The 22,154-nt window shown below is 40.2% G+C and overlaps 2 protein-coding genes across 2 annotated transcripts; one reads left to right on the top strand and one right to left on the bottom strand.

Annotated features, from left to right (window-relative positions):
* The first annotated feature begins 7,529 nt into the window (after positions 1–7,529).
* LOC146617471 (uncharacterized) lies at positions 7,530–8,338 on the top strand. Its single transcript, XM_085373018.1, is given in 2 exon segments — positions 7,530–7,826; positions 7,985–8,338. Coding segments are annotated over 2 exon segments (651 nt in total).
* Positions 8,339–11,233: 2,895 nt separating this feature from the next.
* On the bottom strand, positions 11,234–12,819 carry LOC146617470 (uncharacterized). Its single transcript, XM_085372186.1, has 2 exons — positions 12,777–12,819; positions 11,234–12,009 (listed from the first exon to the last, which is right to left on the bottom strand). Exons 1-2 carry the CDS (start codon positions 12,817–12,819, stop codon positions 11,234–11,236), a joined length of 819 nt encoding a protein of 272 aa, XP_085228312.1.
* Positions 12,820–22,154: the final 9,335 nt, after the last annotated feature.

Below are 22,154 nucleotides of genomic sequence, written 5' to 3'. Positions count from 1 at the left end.
ATGATTTGTGGGTCCAGCATCAAATTCAGAATCCTTCCCATCACACATGAGGTCTTGAATAATCATCTTATTTTAAAGACCTCGTAGTTTGATAGTTTGCTCTCAGACTGTGGGCTTCCTTGTGGTTTTTAGGATATTTAGAAGTAGAAGGGGATCATCCTTCTGTGGAACCAGCTCCCAGTTTGAATGCAGGAGACGGACACTATCTCTACTTTTAAGATTAAGTTTCAAAGTTACCTTTTTGCCAACGCATATAGCTAGGGCTGAATCAGGTGACCATGAATCCTCCCTTAGTTACCCTGGGACTACCCTGCTGGGGGATTCCCACCATGTGTTTATACACCTCTCTGCATTCAATAATTAGTTCTTGTTCATCTCTGGCTCTCGTCCACAGTGTGTCTTTTGTCCCCTTTTTCGTCTCCTCATCCCCAAAGGGTCGCAGCGGGCCGCCCCTCCCTGACCGTGGTTCTGCCAGAGGGTGCTTCCTGTTAAAAGTGAGTTGTTCCTTCCCACTGTATTGAGGTTTTTTCTTTTTAATTGTAGACTTTCTACCTTACAATCTATACCACCTCGAGGAGACTGTTGTTGTGATTCAGCTCTGCATAAATACAATTAAATCGAATTAAGTGGGTTCAGCTGTTTTGTGAAATAAATGTGAGTGACATGGTAAGTAATAGCCTGCATGTAACTCATGGTAAGAAGAGCAATATCGCCCCCTCCTGGTTCAACCTTTTTTTCTTTGCAGTAATCTTTCCAATAATAATACATATGCACTAACCTCATGCTTGCTGTTAACAATAGCCTAAAGACACAAAATCAAGTTTAGTTTTTTCCTTAAGTTTATGTTTTTTTTTTATATGGTTGGCATTTATTTTGTTTCTTTTTAATAATTATATTGATTCTATTGATTGTTTGCCAAGCACTGAGGTCTCTGCTTAGACTGTGCTACTGGGATCACTGATTTAAAAATGAGGCAAAAGCACCAAAGTTGTGCTCAAAAATAGTACAGTGAGCTACAAGCTGTTGCTGTAGTAATTCTAACACACTTATTGTTTTTAAATACATACATGTTTAGTTCTTTTAAACCTAATTATTATTTTTTTTTTTGCAAAAGTGTCACCTAAACACCCAAATATACGTAATTCAAAACTTACTTTAATTATTACCCATTTGGCTGGTAACATGGACCCAGTCTGATGGATAGTTACTGAACAGATAGTCTTTTCTTTAAAGGCTGCATTCAGAGCAAATCATTGTAAAAACAAGACAAGTCAATAAAAAACAAGTAATAACTATAATACTAAACTACAATAGAGAGAAAATCCAGTAAATATAATTATATTATGTAAAAAATATACAAATATTTACCTCTAATTTAAAAAGACATTACAAGGGTACTAGTTTCATTTTAATCTCAACATAATCTAAATTGACACTAAATCAGTTTAAATATTACAGCTGAAGGTGATTTTAATAAATGTACTGCTGCTTGACTTTGTTTTACTACTGCAGTATAATTTATCATGTACAAAAGCTCCAAATGTTGTTTCTCTGACTTAATGTTCTGATGACGTTTGTGTTACTTTGCAGGAAATAGTCAGGACCCAGATGAACCTGTGCTGGAATTCAGTGTGGGTGAGTAATATGAGCATTTATGAAGGCTGTCCATGACCTGTAATTAAATTTAGCGTCATTAGTGCCACTCATTGCAAGTGACAGTGCACATGCTTTCAGCATGGAGTCTGCTCTTATGGTAGCAAAATAAATTCAGAAAATCTCCATCAAAAAGCAGCTCAGCAGCAGAAATATATATGGTCAGCTGGTTGTGAGTTAATGAGCATGTGAAATCAGTGTGAACATTTTGAAACAACAACTCTCCAACCTCGTAATTGTAAGACTGCCTGTGCAGCCACAGGAGCCTTCAGAGAGTCTTCCTGCTTGTCTCTTGGGTTGATTTGCTCGTGTTTTCTCACCCAGTCAATGACTGTAAAAGGGCTGGACTAATTGGAGGCAGGTGTAATTGATTGCACTGATATGCTAGTCTACTTATAGCCCACATTACAAACACTGCTGTGTTATTTTGTCTCTCAGTGCAGGTATGTAATGTGACAAAACCTCTAATGATCTGATATGTTTGGGATGGATGGGCTGTGAATTATATAGTGAATTGTCTTATTTTGTCGCTCTGTGCAGGCTTTCTACTTACAGGGTGGTGGGTCTCAGAGGACAATTGCTACCCCTGTTGAAGTGAACAACGTGTGGAGTGCAACTGGCTTTGTGGCATAGCTGGCTCTGGCCTTGGACTGTGTGTTTTTACTTTGTACCTAAATGGGACACTGGACTTTTAACTACTATTCATTGTGTTTATAAATAAAATTTTAGAATTTTATTGACTGTCATCTTTTTGCCCACGGTTGGTCAGACCTAGAATCTGTGTGTGTGTGTGTGTGTGTCATCAGCAGGGTTTTGCATAAAAGAGTGTGAGCAGGTCAAAAGGTCAATTCATTTATTGTAGTTTTATGGCAGCACCCTCTAGTGGCCTTGAAGCAAACAGTCTCCTAACTAAGCCATGGCATCTCTGGTCTCTCCTACTTTTGTATGCTCTGCTGGAGGAGCAGCATTGGATCTAGTGATACTGAGTAAGCTGATTAGGACAGGCCTGGAGAAATGTGGTTTGCATGAAGTATCAGGAAAAAAACAACCTTGTATTGTAAAATAATAATACACGAATAATACTTTTCATGACATTCAGATTTCTGGACTCACGAGTTCATAGAACATTAATGTTACGAAACATTGAGAAGTCTTAAAACTACATTGTATACTTATTATTTATTTACTTTAATCAGATTTGACTGGTATTTTTAAACATTAAGTTTTTGTTCCTTCAACTATTGTATTTAAGCTTATGACTCACTCACAGTATGTTTATATAACTGCCTAAAAAACGGTGAGGATGTGGCCGCAGTGGCTGAGAAGCAAGAACTTTGCTTTTTCTTTTTTTTTTTTCTTTTTTTTTTTTTAATTGGGAAGCATAAATGAACATACCAGAAAACCCTGCACGAAGGAGCCATATTTGTTTTTTGTGTGTGCATAAGATGACGCTTTAGTATTATTATTACACATATGATAAGGATGTTAGCATGCAACACACAAACTCAAGTGGTGTTGCCAAGATAGTTGCTGACTGGCAAGAAACTTCTAGAAGAAATCTGGTGACAGTCCAAAGCACAAATTAGATATTCACTGAGATATTCAACATCTCTTTATCTCAGTCGGTGATCCCCACATGCTTCAAAGAGTCCATCATTGTTCCTGTCCCGAAGAAACCCCACCCTGCTTCTCTCAATGACTATCGCCCTGTAGCCCTCACCTCAGTAGTGATGAAGTGCTTTGAACGCCTGGTCAGAGACTTCATCATTTCTTCACTACCAGACACACTGGACCCACTACAGTTCGCTTACCGTCCAAATCGTTCCACAGACGATGCCATCTCTCATCTCCTCCACACATCACTCACTCACTTGGACACTAGAAGGGGGAATTATGTTAAAATGCTCTTCATAGACTACAGCTCTGCATTTAACACCATAATTCCCTCCACACTCACCACCAAGCTGGAGCATCTGGGACTCAGCTCATCTATGTGTCAGTGGATCGCCAACTTCCTAACTGGCAGACCACAGGCAGTAAGGATGGGCGGACATGTCTCAGCCTCCACCACTCTCAGCACTGGAGCCCCCCAGGGGTGTGTTCTGAGCCCCCTGCTGTACTCTTTGTACACATATGACTGTGTGGCCACTACCAGCTCCACCACCATCATCAAGTTTGCTGACGACACCGTCGTGGTGGGCCTGATCTCTGATAACAACGAGACGGCCTACCTGAAGGAGATTAGGAATCTGGAGAACTGGTGCCAGAGGAACAACCTCCTTCTAAACGTCAGTAAGACAAAGGAGCTGATAGTGGACTTCAGCACTAAGCAGGAGAGGAACTACCAGACCCCCGTCATCAACGAGTGCCCAGTGGAGAGAGTGGACAGCTTCAAATACCTCGGAGTTCACATCACGCAGGACCTGTCATGGTCCTGTCACATCAACACCGTGGTGAAAAAGGCCCGACAGCGTCTCTACCACCTCAGACGCTTGAGAGACTTCCAACTGCCCTCCAAGGTGCTCAGGAACTTTTACTCGTGCACCATAGAGAGCATCCTGGCGGGAAACATCTTAACCTGGTTCGGGAACAGCACCATGCAGGACAGACGAGCTCTACAGAGGGTTGTGCGGTCAGCTGAGCGCACCATCCGCTCCGAGCTCCCTGACCTGCACTCAATCTACAGCAGGCGGTGCTGGACCAAGGCCAGGAAGATGGTGAAGGACCTCAGCCATCCCAACAACAGACTGTTCTCTCTGTTGAGGTCAGGAAAGCGATTCCGCTCCCTGAAGACCAACACAGAGAGACTGAGGAGGAGCTTCTTCCCGCAGGCGATACGGTCTCTCAATCACACCACCACACAGTACTGACCCACACATGTGGTTCTTACACACACACTGGACTTTCTGGACTTTGGTTTTGCACAACACTGGTCACTATATTCTTCATTTCCGGTTAATACTTGTACAGCTGCTGTTATTGTGTATATATTTATTTATATTTAGATTTCTTCATACATTCTTATATAGTTCTATATTGTGTATTGTGTATTTTGTTGTACAGTTATTTTATTTTCAACTTTAATTTATATACACGCAACAAAAATATAAACGCAACACCTTTGTTACTGCTCCCATTCCCCATGGGATGGACGTAGAGACCTAAAATTCATTCCAGATACACAATATAACCATCCCTCCCAAACAGTGGTCACAAATCAGTCCAAATGTGTGGTAGTGGGCACATCTGCTATATTGAGATAATCCACCCCACCTCGCAGGTGTGCCACATCAGGATGCTGATCTGACATCATGAGTAGTGCACAGGTGTACCTCAGACTGCCCACAACAAAAGGCCACCCTGGAATGTGCAGTTTTTTGCGCTATTGGGGGTCTGGGGACCCAGAACCGGTCAGTATCTGGTGTGACCACCATTTGCCTCATGCAGTGCAACACATCGTCGCATGGAGTCTATCAGATTGTCAATTGTGGCCTGTGGAATGTTGGTCCACTCCACTTCAATGGCTGTGCGAGGTTGTTGGATATTCGTGGGAACTGGTACACGCTGTCGTATACGCCGGTCAAGCACATCCCGAACATGCTCAATGGGTGACATGTCCGGTGAGTATGCTGGCCATGCAAGAACTGGGACATTCTCAGCTGCCATCTGCCCTGAACAATGTGAACCATGATTCATCCGTGAAGCGCACACCTCTCCAACGTGCCAGACGCCATCGAATGTGAGCATTTGCCCACACAAGTCTGCTACGGCGACGAGCTGGAGTCAGGTCAAGACCCCGATGAGGACGACGGGCATGCAGTTGAGCGTCCCTGAGACGGTTTCTGACAGTTTGTGCAGAAATTGTTTGGTTGTGCAAACCAATTGTTCCAGCAGCTGTCTGGGTGGCTGGTCTCAGACGATCTTCGAGGTGAACCTGCTGGATGTGGAGGTCCTGGGCTGGTGTGGTTACACGAGGTCTGCGGTTGTGAGGCCGGTTGGATGTGCTGCCATATTCTCTGAAACACCTGTGGAGACGGCTTATGGTTGAGAAATGAACATTCAATGCACGGGCGACAGATCTGGTTGACATTCCTGCTGTCAGCATGCCAATTGCACACTCCCTCATTGCTTGTGGCATCTGTGGCATTTTGCTGTGAGACAAAACTGCACATTCCAGGGTGGCCTTTTGTTGTGGGCAGTCTGAGGTACACCTGTGCACTACTCATGATGTCAGATCAGCATCCTGATGTGGCACACCTGTGAGGTGGGATGGATTATCTCAATATAGCAGATGTGCCCACTACCACACATTTGGACTGATTTGTGACCACTGTTTGGGAGGGATGGTTATATTGGGATGGTTATATATCTCTACGTCCATCCCATGGGGAATAGGAGCAAAAACAAAAGTGTTGCGTTTATATTTTTGTTCAGTGTATGAAGACGTGGATTCTCCTTTTCACATGTTAGCATGTTGTTTGGCCAGCTGTGGCTTACATTACCACAGCTGTGATAAAATTATCAGGAGTACTTCTATGTCCATGAGGGGAAAGCTTTCCTTGTTTACATATAATATAACAATGATACAGATAATGAAAGTCAGACAAAGTGGATCATGTCTTTTACAAAGTGCATAAATAAATCAAGCAGATTTTTTTTCGGTTGTGGTTTCTGAGTTGTGAAATGTCTGCAGCTCCGGAGTGGACTGTATTTGATTTGTCACATTGAAAGAGGGCCAGAAAATTACATAATCAGTGAAGCCAAACACATGTCTCTTTCCTAATATGGGCAATGTCTTTAGTAAAACTCAGCTGTAAGCATGTCTCCAGGCTCTGAATTGAAGGATTTTAGCACACAATGTTATGTGTTTTCAAACTCACAAAATCATATTTTACGTTCTTGAAGCAATAACCACGTGAAACTGAAGTTTAAATACTTTTCTTCCCTACATCCTGTGTGCAAGAGTCAATTATAGCATCATTTGGAGAGTTATATTTCATTTAGCATGTTATCGCATATCTGAAGGGGACCTAAAATAAAGCACAGTTCAGTCAGAGGGTCTCTTATTGATTGAAATCAACTTTTCCTGCTTTTAGGAGATAACTGAAAGTATACATGAAAGTGCCTTATCTTTTATAACCACAGGTTTTTTTTTATAATGGGTGTTTGTGTAAACTGTGTGTCACAGAAATAAAAGGCTGCTGTGGCGTGATGGTTCTTCGTAGTGGTCTGAACAATTTGGGGATTCACAGACAAAATACAAAACACATTGGGTAATTGCAACCACTCAAATACACACCTGAAGGCACTTACTTGTAAAACTGAACACCAATTAGCCAACTACAAAAAGCCCTCAGTTTAGCCAATTCAAGAACTTTGCAAGCATGGATGGAGGGAGAGCAAGAGGAGGAGGAGGAGGAGGAGGAGGTGGTGGTGGTGGTGGTGGTCGTCGTCGTCGAGGTCGAGGTCGAGGTCGAAGAGGCCATGCACGGACCCATATTTCTGATGATATAAGAGCAACTTTGGTGGACCATGTCATCAACCATGGCCTGACTATGAGGGAAGCTGGGCAGAGAGTCCACCCACATCTAAGCTGCTTCACAGTGGCATCTGTAATAAGAACATTCCGACTAGAAAACAGGTCTGTCTTCACCTCTCTACCTTCTACTCCACTCAGATGGTTTTTATAGCACTGTTCTACAGTATATACCATTACCATATCAAGTGTACAGGGTATTGCAGGGTGCTAAGGCTCCTTTTGCAGCCAAAGTGGTAGTTTCTGTGAAACATAGCATGATTACTTATATTGAAGTACAGTGGATGACACAGTACATACAGTAAAGTACTGTAAGAAAAATAAGCAAAGCGATGACAATATGTGGTTGTATTTCTCTAGACTGACTCGAAGACCTTCTGGGGGAGGACGCCAACGCCTGTTCACACAACAGCAGGAACTTGCCGTTGTGGACCTAGTGAGGGCAGACAATGCCATCCGTCTCCACCAGCTACGAAAGCAAATACTTGCAGACAGGCAAGTGTTCAACAGCATAAACCATGTGAGCATCACCACCATCAGACGCATCTTGGGTAAACACAGCATCACCATGAAGCAGCTCTACAGAGTCCCATTTGAGAGGAACAGTGACAGGGTCAAAGGACTTTGAGCTGAATATGTACGGGTAAGTGTAACTGTCCTTTACATGTACAATACAGTATTGGTGAAATCTAGTAGCAGCTGAATATGTACCATATCAGTACCACATGGATCCATTCTGAGAGCTACACAGGTACCTGTGTGATGGGGTTCTGTATGTGTAGCACTGTAGTACAGTAATATGTTCTCTTGGCCATGGATGGAGTTGCACAGCCTCATGAATTCATTTTCATTGATGAAGCTGGATTCGACCTGTGCAAAATAAGACGACGGGGTCGTAATGTCATTGGTCAAAGGCAATTGTGCACGTCCCAGGGCAGCGCAGGGGAAATGTCACATTGTGTGCCGCCATAAGCCTTCGAGGGCTTCTGCATCATCATGCAAAACTAGGTCCATACAACAGCCAACATATACTCACATTTCTAGATGCTCTCCATAACATAGTTGTACAGAACAGACCAGATCAGCCCAGGTTTGTTTCCATCAGGCTGCTCTGGTCCAGGCCTGGTTCTCCAACCACAACCAACTTGAAGTGGTATACTTGCCCCTTACTCACCATTTTTAAACCCTATACAGGAATTTTTTTCGGCTTGGAGATGGCGTGTATATGACCGCCAACCACATGCCCGCATGCCTCTTCTGCAGGCAATGGAACAGGCCTGCGGCGACATTCAGGTGACAGCAATCCATGGATGGTTTCGACATGCAAGAGGATATTTTCCCCGGTGCCTAGCGAGAGAAGACATTGCTTGCGATGTCGATGAGGTCCTGTGGCCAGACGCCAACAGACGGCGGGATCCATGAGCCCACGTATGCACAATTGTCATGATTTTTTGTGTTTACAGTATGGTGTTTTTTCTATTACTGTATTATGGTGTTTTTTGGGTTTTTTTTGCTTTCTCTGAATTCATGGTAAATGGCCTGCATTTGTATAGCGCTTTACTCAGTCCCTAAAGACCCCAAAGTGCTTTACACTACATTCAGTCATTCACCCATTCTCATGGTACTGCAATGTACAATACTGAGTAGGCCTATTTGTTGTTTTGGTTGTTTGAAAATGTGTCTCCTGAAAATATGCCTTCTGAATAAACAATGAAAGACTGCAGTGTTTTATATAAAGTAGACTAGTGTGCTCCCCCTGATCTGTAAGTGTTTGCATATGATGCAAGTATGTGTCATTTTGTCAACAGTTACATTTTGACAAAGGAATGTTAGGTTTTGACAGCAGAGTTTAGGTTTTGAGAGTTTCAATTTGGCACAGATGTGAATGGTATATTTCCCAGTGTTGTGTCGTGTGTACCCAGAGGTTGCCCTTTGTTACAAATTAAAGTCTACAAATCAATGACATCACACTGGCCTATGTTTATTCAGTCTATGATTACATGTCAGTGAGATCTTGGAGCTGCCAGCATGCAAAGCTGCAGCTTTAGAATTTAGGCTCTAATCCTTTTTTCCACCATTTTTTTTATTTTTCTTCTTCCTTTGTTTCTCAGACATGTATGTTTTTTTTTTGTTTTTTTTTTTTTTTTTCTCCCATCATTTCCTCTTATTGTCCCTTTACATACTCTTTGCCTCGCTCCAGTCTACTGCCAGAGTTTCAGTATTTTATTCACTTAATAGCAGGACAGAATACCACGTGACTGTGGCCTTGTGTTATACCCTCTCTGCTGCAGTGATGCTGCAGACAAACACAAACATCGTGATCAGACATTTAAGAAAAGCCTCTTACAGATGAAGGTCTGTGTCTCTTGACCTAAACACATAATCAAGTTAAATCTAATTTATGTTCATCAGTGCCCCTCACACTGTAACTTAAAGTAATACATTTGTTACTGGTTAATTACAGAAGCATGTTTGTGAGCATAAAGATGTAAGCCTTGGACCATCGGGATGAAATGTGGTTGGGAAACTTAACAAGCATTGATAAAGCTTCATCAGTAGTTCGAACAATGCCTCAAAACCTTCGCTCACCACAGGTGGTTAGCAGACTGTAGTTGTACCATGCAGCCTAATAACATGCAGTAAATTGCAGGTTAAAGCAGTCTGCTTACACATTGTTAAACGAGGGAAGGGAACTAATGTGGCTGTCACATGACCCTTTTGTCCCATTTCATCCCAGCATTTGATTAAATTGCTGCTCACTACTTAAAACTGATCACATAAAACTATTTTTCTTCATCTTTTAATGATTACCAAAGTCTGTGAATCCCCAAATTGTTCAGTTGTTCTTTTTGCTCCCTATGAGGTCACTTTTACCATGTGACAAAAACAACACCCCACTGTACACACTTGAGCCACCAGCAACTTTATAAATCCCCAATAAAAAGCTGACAGGTTGCAATGATGTTCCAAATAACTTATTAAGAAAACAACTAAATACACAGAAAATATTATGAAAACTGGTTTATTTTATATCTCCTAGTTTGAAGTGAAGCAATAAAAACATGTATAAAACATCACAAACTGTAATATTATACAAATGCTTACGTCCTGCTGATGCAATGGAGACATCTTCCAGTGACAGTCTTCATCCGTGTGAGTGTGAGGAGGCTCCTAAACCCACCGACACAGAAGTGCATGTTCACAACTCCCTCTGTGCAGGTGGGGTCAGGGCCCTCCTCACCCTGGGTGAAGAGGGGTGGTGCTGTGGCCAGTCAGGTATGAAGTGCTGAGAGTGGATCTTTGGTCCTCTGTGCAGCTCTGTCCACTCTCAGCTGCCCTGCAAAGCAATAACACGAGAAAGACGTCATTTTAACACAAAACAGCATTTCCATTGTTGGTAGCTGCAGCATGTTGTTAAAATGCAATTTTAAACTCAACATATACACACAATAACTATAACTAAACTTAAACCTACAGTACTGTAGGACGATGATTTACACCAGCTATTGGAAGGATTTAGTCTTCAAGACAGTTTGTAGCCAATGTGAGGTGATAACTTACATAGCTGGAACACAGCACCACTCTCCAGTTTGTCATTTGGTCATCCATCCTTCTCATCGGGTTGGGGTAAGGCTGTCTTCTGGGTGGAGTATCTCTCTGTGTTAGCTCCGTCCTGGGCGTTGAGTGTCTGAAGTGCTGAATGCTGGGAGAGGACAAGTGTAAAGCACCTGAAGACAAAAAGACAAAGAGAAAAGCATGAATTCACAGATCACAGAGTTGTTCACTTTACTTTTCTTCTGTTATGTGTTTTTACCTTACCTCTGATCCCTGAGCCACAGGCTATACCTTATGTAAAAACAAGAGACTACAGTCAGTTCACGACATCATTTTAAACCTTTTCTACTTATTTGTGTTGACATTAAGTACGGACTTACCTTTGTCCTGCATGGTGAGCTAGAGCTTGAGAAAAAAATGTTAGTCATTTACAAACACTGCAAAGGCCAACTTAAACATTTAAAGCTTAAAAACAAGTTCTAACATAATCTAGTCAGAGTCGCTGTCATCAAGTGAAAGGTTAAAAGGCCTTTCCCAGAAGCGTCTGACACCAACAGAACCCGAGGATGTTGAAGGGCCATAAAACTTGTCATCACTTACCTTGCACCTCTTTGCACTTACCTCATCAGTGCAGGTGTCGTCTCCGCTTCTCTTTGCTGAGGAGGTGAGAGCTGAGGTTGAAGGAGAAGCTGAGAGAGTAGCGGAAGAAGGAGCAGGAGAGGAAGGAGCTGAGGGAGCAGGGGAGGAAGCAGCTAAGGGAGCAGGAGAGGAAGCAGCTGAGGGAGGAGCAGAGGAAGCAGGAGAAGCTAAAGGATCACCAACCGGGAAGAGTGGGGCGTTGGCCTGGCCGAAAGGCGGCATGGCGAACGGGGCAGCACCTGGAGCAATAGGATGTTGCCAATCGTGCCAAAACGGCTCTGGAGGGAGCTCCTGGATGAGAGGGGAATCAGCTCTCTCATCCATGGTGTCATACCCCGAGTCGTCACTAGGCCAATCGGCCCACTCTTCTGAGTTGTTCCAGTCAGAGGAATTGTCAGTGTCTTCACTCACCTCTTCGACGTCCTCAGGTATGTAGGGAGGGTACTCACCTTCCTCTTCACTGTCATCAGGATCCTGTGCTTCAGGAGAAGAGGGTGAGGATGGGAGAGGGATATACTCACCATACTCACCTTCACTGACACGCTCGGTATCAGAGTCATCCAGGATCCTGATGACCTCTGGAAGGCCTTCTTCTGCAGGACGCTCAACCACGTAGTCGAGACGACCTGTGAGGAAACAAGTTTAAAATAACATTAAGAATGTAATAAACATCAAGTGCTAAAGGAACAGAGCTACATCTGTTAGTTTGAGCAGACGATGAGAGAAAAGCATTTTAGGCTACATTTATGTCAGACTGAATGACACTTCTACTTGTTCATGCAAGCAAAAAACAGCTAAGTCAACTAAGTTCACATCATTAACTGCTATATAATAAGATATAGTAGTGGCATAACATAAGGATACCATTATTACTACTGTACTATGATTACTGTTTTCATATTCTTTTTTATATTCATTTATTTTTGTTATTTTTTATTATCATGTTTTGTAGCAGGGGAAAAGTTATAGTTTATTTCAATAAAGCCTTTGATCCAAGAAGAACAGGATGTTAGGAAGGGACCGGGATCTGGTGTGTTTACACCTGTGTGTTCTGACGTCATGACATGCTGAAGATGCTGTTACCACAGAGACTGATTTTGGGGCATTTTACAAATTTTAGTCCGTTAAGCTATTTTTAACCAAATCATTAAAAAAGTGTCAAATTTGAAGCCTTCAAATCAAAGTAACACCTTTTTTTTCAAATTCATACACCAGTCGTTAATAATTTCTACACCTCTCCCGGAAAATTTAAAGCATACAAACAATTTACGGGGAAAAATCTTGGAATAAGCATATTTTGATAACATTAAAACTTGATATTCACACTGGAACTTATTAAATTATTACAGTCATTTAGTAGCTCTTAAAATAACTGAAGAAATGTTAAAAGTACCTGCAACGAAGTCCAGGGGGCTGTCGAGTCCACGACGAGCCATCTTCAGGCTTTGCTGTATGAAAAACAAGTACAAACAATCCAAAGATGAAGTACTTGTTGTGGCGAGCAAGTCAAATCCGCTTTCAGTAAATATTTTCCGAAAACTTAACTTTCCACAGGCTGAGGTTGGAGCAGGTCAAAACAAGTCCAATAGCAAGTGTAAAGGGACGAATGGAACCTTGTGCAGCATTTATATACCCTCCGCAGGCCATGGTTACGGTTGCCAACATTTTTCTTTTAAAAGCTAACAATAACTTAGCGTTCTCGCTACTCACTATGCTGTTAAACAGCTATATGTTAGCAATGACAACATTTAACAATGCTAGCCGTGCTGATTAGCCTTAGGATTGCTTGAGGTTGTTTCCAGCTCTAGTGGTCATAAGCGAACTTAGTTCTGTGCCAGCTTTTAGCACGAAAATCAATCTTGTAAAGCTCACTATTAAACTGACAAAGCCTTAGAGCCTAGAAACTATGATACTTAAAACTGTGCTATGTTTGTCTCATAGCATATAGCAAGACCCCATAACTGACCTTTGACCTCTTCTCAAGATTAGATAATGCTATATAGAGCTATTTTAACACTATGTTTCTTACTGCCATTGTTTGACAACATATAAGCATAAAGGAAATGATATATGGAGATTCTAAATATCAGGTTATTATGACTTTATTATAAACTTTACAGTAACAGTTCAGAACTATTAAGCAAGCTTAGTTTTGGAAAAATCCCATTTGTGATCAAAACTTTTTACTTCATATTTATTACTAAATAATTCAATAAATTATACTCAAGTACTGAATAGTCACAAAAAATAGTAATTATGCTGAAAATTATGTTAAAGTGGTTTTCGACTGAGCATATAAACAAAAGCCTGGGAAAAAGTTCTGTTGAACAACACACATATGTTACCAATATTGTAGCCGGTGTTATTTAATAATTTGTTTTATTTTTGATACAATTTCAAACTTTATTAACCTTTTCAATAAAACAAAGTTTCAGATTTAATTATTCTGAAACTAAGTTTAAGCTTCCCAGAACGTTTTGTTGCAAGTTACATTACTGATATAAGAAATATAAAATGTTTGTATTGTTCACCCACAAGTGCAGTCTCTGGCTCAAACACAGAAGCTTGATATGTTTTGTTGTCAGTCCAGACATTCCTAAAGAAAGTTGTCCTTCTTCAGCTCCAGACCTTTCTAGATAAAAATGGCATTAGTGAAGTATTTCAGTCTGGTTTTAAAAACGCACCACAACACTGAAACTGCTCTTGTAAAAGTTTTTAATGACCTTTTAACTTTTCTGACTTGGGAGATTTTGCCATTTTAATACTGTTAGACCTCAGTGCTGCATTTGATGGGATTCTTATCGCTCGGCTTGAGCACTGTGTCAGAATCAAAGGGACTGCTTTGGAGTGGTTTAAATCTTACCTGTCCAGCCAAAGTTTTTCTGTTAGATTGGGGGAAACATCGTCCTCAGAAGCCTCACTTTCTTGTGGGGTCCTCAAGGAGTCCAATCTTGGTCCAGTTCTCTTTTCTATTTATATGCTCCCCATGGGTTCAATTTTTTGAAAAACATGGGATCTCATTCCATTGCTATGCAGACAACTCACAGATTTACCTGCCACTGAAACGTGAATCTGTGAGTCGTCTGAAGGGTTTGCTAGATTGTTTGGAGGATGTTGAGGATGGCATGGATGGCTTTTAACTTCCTTAACCTAAATGAACAGAAAACAGAGGTGATTGTGTTTGGTCCCTGTGACCGCTGTGACTTTGGCCCTTTAGGAATTCATAATAATAATAATAAAAACCTTTGCAAGGAACCTAGGAGTGTTTTTTTGACTCTAATCTAATGTTTGATAAACAGATTAATGCTGCCTTTGCTGTAACTGCTCCCAAGCTCCCTTCACGTCAGGACTTCCCCAACATTGGACACTTTTAACTGACCATTCATCCTCCTCTTTCTCTCATTTTTTACATTCATCAGGTCCTCAGAGTACTCGTTCCATCTTCCCAACACACTCTTTTCACTGTTTAGCACATTTCCATCTTTATCCATCTTACTCCACAAATAGTCTTTTCCTTCGGGGCCGACAAACTGACAACTTTCAACATAATCCATTTGATTTCCAGCTTCAAACTCGTGATAATGACGGACACTCTCTTCACCCTGAAACAGCATTCATGAAATCTTCCTTCAAGATTACAACTACTTGATTTACAGTGGAGTGAAAAAGTCTTTGGCTTCTTCCTTATTTCCTTTTTTTGTATGTTTTTCACATGTGAAAGTTTCAGATCAATAAACAAATTTAAATATGAGGCTATTTAAAAAAAACAAACATCAATCATCCAAACAATTTATTCAAAAAATGGAATTTTGAAACAAGTGAGCTGTAAATACAAAATTGCAGTTGCACTAAAACACATTTTTGCATTGTCCAACTTTCTTATCTCTCGTCTGCTCTCACAGTGAGTCACACACATTTGTATTTACAGAGCACACTTTGACAAGTAGTCTAAACTCTGGGTGAAGTGTGTGATCACACCGAGTCCCAGCTGGTTTGAGGAGCAGACTGAGTCTCTGCAGGGTTTAAACTCAGTCCCTGGAAAACAGACACAGTCCAGTTATATCTGGATGAAAACTGTCTCTGTGAAGGCAGTTTTGTTTTTGTTAACACTCCCTCAGAGAGGGACAGCTGGTTCATGTTTATTTAATCCCATTATCCAAAGACACTTCTACATCATCATCCACAGTTATGGGTCAATGACAATATCAAATAACAAGATCAGAATAACAACCTTAGGATTACTGAGATTTGTACTTACTGTGGTTTCATCCATCTGAGTTTTGTTCCCTAAAATGAGAGAAGAAAGTCAATTTCAGTTTTGTTTTAAAATTCAAAATCATTCAATCTTAAATGTACCTTTATGTCTTGTCCTTATATTGACTGTTGCAGCAGTTATTAAAAGCGCTGCTAATCCCACAGAGACAACAATGAACCTCAAAGAAACAAAAAATCTGTCAAACACAAAAAATGTGATTATTAAAATTATTTGGTTGCAGTTTTCTGTTCCGTGTAAATTCCTTTCTTTTAAAAATGTAACAGCATTTTATTAATAAATGTGCAAATTTCTGTGATATGATTTGTATTTAAAAGTATTTATATACAAAGTTAAAGTGAGTTTTCATTTGCATATCATTTCAAAAGCTCAAATAAATTTAAAATAAACAGATATTTATGCAACCAGCTTAATCTTCAGTCCTGCTTTTGAAGGACTCTTCATTGTTGGGGTTGTTTCTGATTTTGTGCTTATTTCAGTTTTTCTGGCTGGATTCTTTGTTGTTTTTGTGTCACCTGAATAAATGAAAAAGTAAAAGCACAAAAGTTTTTCATGTTTCTCATCTGATGTAAACATGAGAAACAATATTCTACTTTCACACTTGAAATATTTAAGTAAATGTTTGATGTGATTTTACTTATATTACAGTTTTTGCCCACTGCTTGAACACATTTTGCAAAACCCCGCTCGCTGTGCCAAAACTGTACACACAAGTACACATGACACAACACTGGGAAATATACCATTCACATCTGTGCCAAATTGGAACTCTACTCCCAAAACCTAAACTCTGCTGTCAAAACCTAACATTCCTTTGTCAAAATGTAACTCTGTTGACAAAATGACACATACCTGCACCATATGCAAACACTCACAGATCAGGGGGAACACACTAGTCTGCTGTACATAAAACACTGCAGTCCTTGATTCCCATTGTTTATTCAGAAGGCACATTTACAGGAGACACATTTCCAAACAACCATAAACGCAAATAGACCTACTCAATACTGTACATTGCAGTACCATGAATACAGGTACAGCAAATAAAACAACAACAACACAATAGTACTGCAATAGAAAAAACACTATACTGTAAACACAAAAAACCATGACAATTGTGCATAAGTGGGCTCATGGATCCCGCCGTCTGTTGGGGTCTGGCCACAGGACCTCATCAACATCGCAAGCAATGTCCTCTCCCGCTAGGCACCGGGGTAAATATCCTCTTGCTCTCCCTCCATCCATGCTTGCAAAGTTCTTGGAATGGCTACGCTGAGGGCTTTTTGTAGTTGGCTAATTGGTGTTCGGTTTTGCAAGTAGGTGCCTTCAGGTGTGTATTTGAGTGGTTGCAATTACCCGATGTGTTTTGTATTTTGGATACATGTGTTTTCCGAATGGCACCCTGAGATTTCATTTTGTGAGCGAAGTGTCTTATGTATGAAATAGAGTGTAGCATGCAGGACCATGTGTGTTGCATGAGGGAGTAGGTGTGTTGCATAATTGGTACTGGGGTGCAAAGCAGCGCTTTTGTTTAAGGTAGGGGTACATGTGTTTGAGGTATGGTAACAACAGCTTCACGTTGTGTTACTTTAGTCTAAGCATGGGTTTATAGTGTTCAAGCAACGGGCAAAAACTGTATTGTCTGTTTGTCTCTGTTTGTCTCTGTTTCCCCTGCGAAAGACTGGCGACCTCTCTGGGTTGTACCCCTCCTCTCGCCCTATGATAGCTGGGATAGGCTCCAGCTCCTCTGTGACCCTGGTAAAGATAAGCGGAAGATAATAAATATATGGAGTATGTTGATGTGGTGGAGGTGGTACAAGTATCTGGGCATCCACATCTGGCCATTTTCTCTAACAGGCTGATTCAGTTCCACTGTCACAAAGACTGAAACAAAAAGCATTTCATACCCCACATGTGATCACCTTCTATTATAAGCTACAACAACAATAATAATAATCATCATCATCATCATCTCATCATTGTTGTCCATGTATCTTCTCGTCTTCACTGCGTAGGCAGATCCTGAAGTTTCCTACGCTACGCTACACCAAAACCACGAATACAGTTTTTTTAATTGGTTTGGCGCAGTTTTCACAAGCAACTGGTACATTTTCAAAACTCTTAGTACTTATATCACAACAGATCATCAAAAGTGCACCTTTTTCAAACATTTCAGCATATTTTCAATTGTGTTAGTACAATACACATAATGACAAAATATCATTTTCACTACACAAAATAAGTGTTTCATCTAAATAAATGTTTCGTTCACAGTTACTGCCTTTCATAATGTTGTCACTATAAAATTTTTGATTTGCATCTCTTATCATTCAGTTTACAGTTTTTTCTGAATGCTTAAACCCTAACTGTGATCCCTGTAGCACAATCTCTAAAACTATTCAGACTTATAGCAAAACCACTCACTGAGTGTGCAAAACTAAAAGCACAAAAACTGCTTTGCACTCAGTTTGCAATTTTGTAACACACACTTTGCAAAACTGTAGGCACAACTCACTGCACAACACTCAATTACCAAATTTCCAACACACTCCTAGCAAAGTATACACATGTATGGCTATCATTAACACTAATTTGCCAACTGTCTGGCACACTTTCACATGTCAAAACTTTCTTAGATAATTCGTTCACTTTGCAATCAGCCTAAGCACTATAATACAGGTAAGCTGTGTGTGCGGAGTACAATGGAGGGAGCAGAAAGAGTGAGAAGTAGAGGAGGCCGAGGAAGAGGACGTGGAGGTGAAGAAGTAGGATGAAGAGGACGACAAGGACAAGGAGGAGCAAGAGGAAGACGAGGAGGGGGGAGAGGAAGATGAGGGGGGGGGAGAGGAAGGGTAGGAAGAGTAAGAAATAGAATTGTAGAGCTACAATAGTGGACCATGTAATCAACTATGGAATGACCCTGAGGGTAGCTGGCCAACGGGTCCAGCCTAACTCGAGCCGCTACACTGTAGCAAGCATCATAAGGACATCTTGAAATGAGAATCGGTTAGCACAGTCACTTCGCACAAAGATTTGTAGCACTGCCATATGCCAATGAGAAACACACCAATACCATTGATGTAAAAATACTGAAATTGTTACTTTACAGAATTGCTAGATGACCAGATGCTGGGGGCAGAGGAAGCATGTTCACTGCAGACCAAGTAACCCATATAGTCATTATGGCGATTGCAAATAATCCTATACTTGGAAATGAACACTTGTGTTTGTTTTGATGTGTTTGAATAAACACCAGTACTTGAAGTTTGGATCCCTCTATGCTTATGGATCTATGACAGAAGTATGAGCTCAAACTGACATAGCCTACCTTGTGCACAGAGAAAGCAAAAGCCAGATGTGTTTTGTATTCATACCATCAGTGTGCAGTTGGCGCATTGTGTGCTTAGTAGATGATGGCTTGTGTGTACTGTTTGATACGGAAACACCATTTTTATGAAGGTGTGAAGAGTTAATCTAGCTGTGTTTGCTTTTGCAAGAGAACTACAATGTTTGATTATTAGGTGACAGGTTTTCTTATTTGTGTGAAGAGTTTTGCAAAATTAGCCAATAGTTACAAAAAATGTGCTTAAGCAATCAGAAAAAACTGTAATACATTTTTCTGTCATTTAATTCAACCGATCTTAATGTTTAATCAATGAATCATTCATTATGTCCATGGATTTTCAACTTGACTGATTGTTGTCTGGTCATTTGTAAGTTCCTTTTAAGAGGAACAATGTCCAGGTGAAACAACTGCGTTCAGAATATATTCAGGTACAACACTAAACTGGCATGCAATTACTGTAACAGAGGGTGATGGAGCTGGACGCTGCTGTGAATCATCACAAGTATATTTTTGTTGATGAGGCCGCTTTCAATCTAGCAAAAACTAGACACAGAGGACGTAACCTTATTGGGCTACCATCCACGTCCCTGGACAACGTGGGGGGAACATCTCATGTGTGCAGCTATATCTGAAGATGGTGTGGTAGGCTGTAGACCAGTTCTAGGGTCATACAACACTGAACACCTGATTTTTTTTTTTAAATGAACTGGAGCAGGCCTGTCAGGGAGAAGACATCGTCTATGTTGTTGTGTGGGACAATGTCAGCTTCCACCATGCACAGCTGGTTCAGGAATGGTTTCAAACACACCATATTCCCCTTTCCTCAACCCAATTGAGAAATTCTTCTCTACATGGTGGTGGAAGGTGTATGATCGCCATCCCCATGAGCATTTCTCCCTTCTTCAAGCCATGTGTGGAGCTTGTGGTGATATAACTGCTGAGCAATGTCAAGCCTGGATTCGTCTTGCCAGGAGATTTTTCCCACGGTGCCTGAACAACGAAGACATCCACTGGGATGTTGATGAAAACTTATGGCCCAATGTTAATAACCGGCTTGATTAATTGTATAAAAGTGATAAAAAATAAAATAAAAAATATATTGTGCTTATGTAAATGACTTGTTGTTTTTTCTCCCTTTTTCGTGTGTGTGTGTGTATATGTGTATATATATATATATGAATATATTTTTTATTTTTTTTATTTTTTATTTTTTTTGTTATGCCTGAACATAAGTGTAATACTTGCTGTGTAAAGTTTTACAGTTCAGTTACACTCATTCATCACCAAGGACAATTTGAAACGCTTACCTTGTATTATTTGCTCCTGAATGAAATGATTGGTAAAAGTACTACGTTGAAAAAAGATCTTACTGTTTTGTTTGGGTGAGTAAAGCAAATGTTCTCAGTATATATCACAATGATCATATGTTCTGCAACAATGATTAAGTGGAATGAAAATATGTGCAAATACAATGAACTCATGACATCAGATTTGAAAGAATGACTAGTGGTGTTACAAATGTGATCAAATGTGAGTTTTGTACTGAGAGATTTGAAAATGCACACTTTAGTTGTGAAAATAGTACCAAACCAATTAAAAAAAACTGTAAAGTTCAGGTAAGGTTTTGTCTTTGTGTATTATTTATTTATTTACTATATTTATATTTATGTATTTATTTACTCAGTAACATCAGTAACGAGAGCTCACAGAGAGCACAACCCTCTCTGAAGGTCAAGGGCTATACATCAGCTATTACACCATGCAGAGTTTTTATGGATTGTTTATGCTGATGTGAGCATAGTTAACTGAGTCCTCCTGCAGCAATCATGTGAGTAACTACAAAACATTTGATGGGCGACTTGTTAACTGCAAAACAGAACTTCATAGAAGTTGGTGGAGAGGCTGAGCATGGGCAAACAAAGAATATTTGATCCACAATTTCTTTGAAAGTAAAAATAATGTATTGAACACAGAAGCATGTGATCTCTAAGCGCCCTTCCACTACTTCCATCGAACCGCTTATCCACTTCAGGGTCACAGTGTTATGTCACTTTTCCAGGTTCGTGGTGATGATGAAGGTGATGCAGTGACCTACAGCACTGTGAAGGCTCATTCCTCTTCTGCTGCAGCCACTGCTGATCCCAGCAGCCTCTACTCTACTCTCAGTTTCCCAGTCACATAGTTCAAGTTAACAAAAAGGACTCGCATTTAAGTTAAAGACTAATTTTGTGTTTGCATGCAACAGATTGATAGCGACGTGCTAATTATCATAAACTATTAGATAGATACCATTATTATAACAAACATTTGGTTTCAAATCCAGAAGCACGTCTTTATATCCTCCATTAAAACTATATAAATAAATGTAAATAGAAACTTTATTTTCTTTATGAAATCAGACCAGTGTGTTTCCAGAATGTGATCACTGGAGGGCAACTTACATGTGACAAATAAAGTTCTGATTGATTGATTGAAGTGTGAATATCTAAATGTACCCACATAAGCCTGGTAAAGATATTAAAGATATAGTTATACATTTATATTTTACAAAAACATTTCCGCTAACATTTGTACATTATTAACATATTTGCAACTTAACAACAAAAAGTTGTTCCTGGTTAGTTCAGCAGAAGACATGTGGAGGTTAAATGTCATTTAAACCCTGCTTACACTTGCTCTTCACTTTAATTTAGCTTCAGTTTTTTATTTCCTGTTTTACTTTGAAGTTTACTTTTCTTTCATGTCTCGCATTAGTCCTACTTTTTATTTTGTTATTTCTCAATCTGCCCATATTGTCTTCATCTGTGTTTATCCTAAACCTCAACTAGTCCTCGATGTATATAAAGTCCTGTCCTCCTTTATCTTTCCCTGATCATTTGTTGGATCTTGTGATTCGGGTTTCTTCTTTAAGTTTTGTTTAGTTCCTTCCACATTCAGTTCTCAATTTTGTTTTCGTTACATTTTAATATGAGCAATTTTTAAGTCTGCTGTTTTCCATTTTATTTCTGCACATAAATAAACATTCATATTTGTAAACCATTTCTTTATTAATATTATTTTTTATTACAAAGTTATACTACTAATCTCTTCTCACTATTACAACTAGCATGAAAACCACCTGACGTTCTGTAAGTCTCTGTTATCCCAATAGA

This window comes from Diplotaxodon limnothrissa, linkage group LG15, assembly GCF_057381915.1.
Source record: "Diplotaxodon limnothrissa isolate DT_005_m linkage group LG15, D_limnothrissa_male_GT1.1, whole genome shotgun sequence".
Taxonomy (NCBI): domain Eukaryota; kingdom Metazoa; phylum Chordata; class Actinopteri; order Cichliformes; family Cichlidae; genus Diplotaxodon; species Diplotaxodon limnothrissa.
The sequence above is the reverse complement of the archived record's forward strand: the minus strand, read 5'-3'. Positions and strand labels throughout refer to the sequence as shown.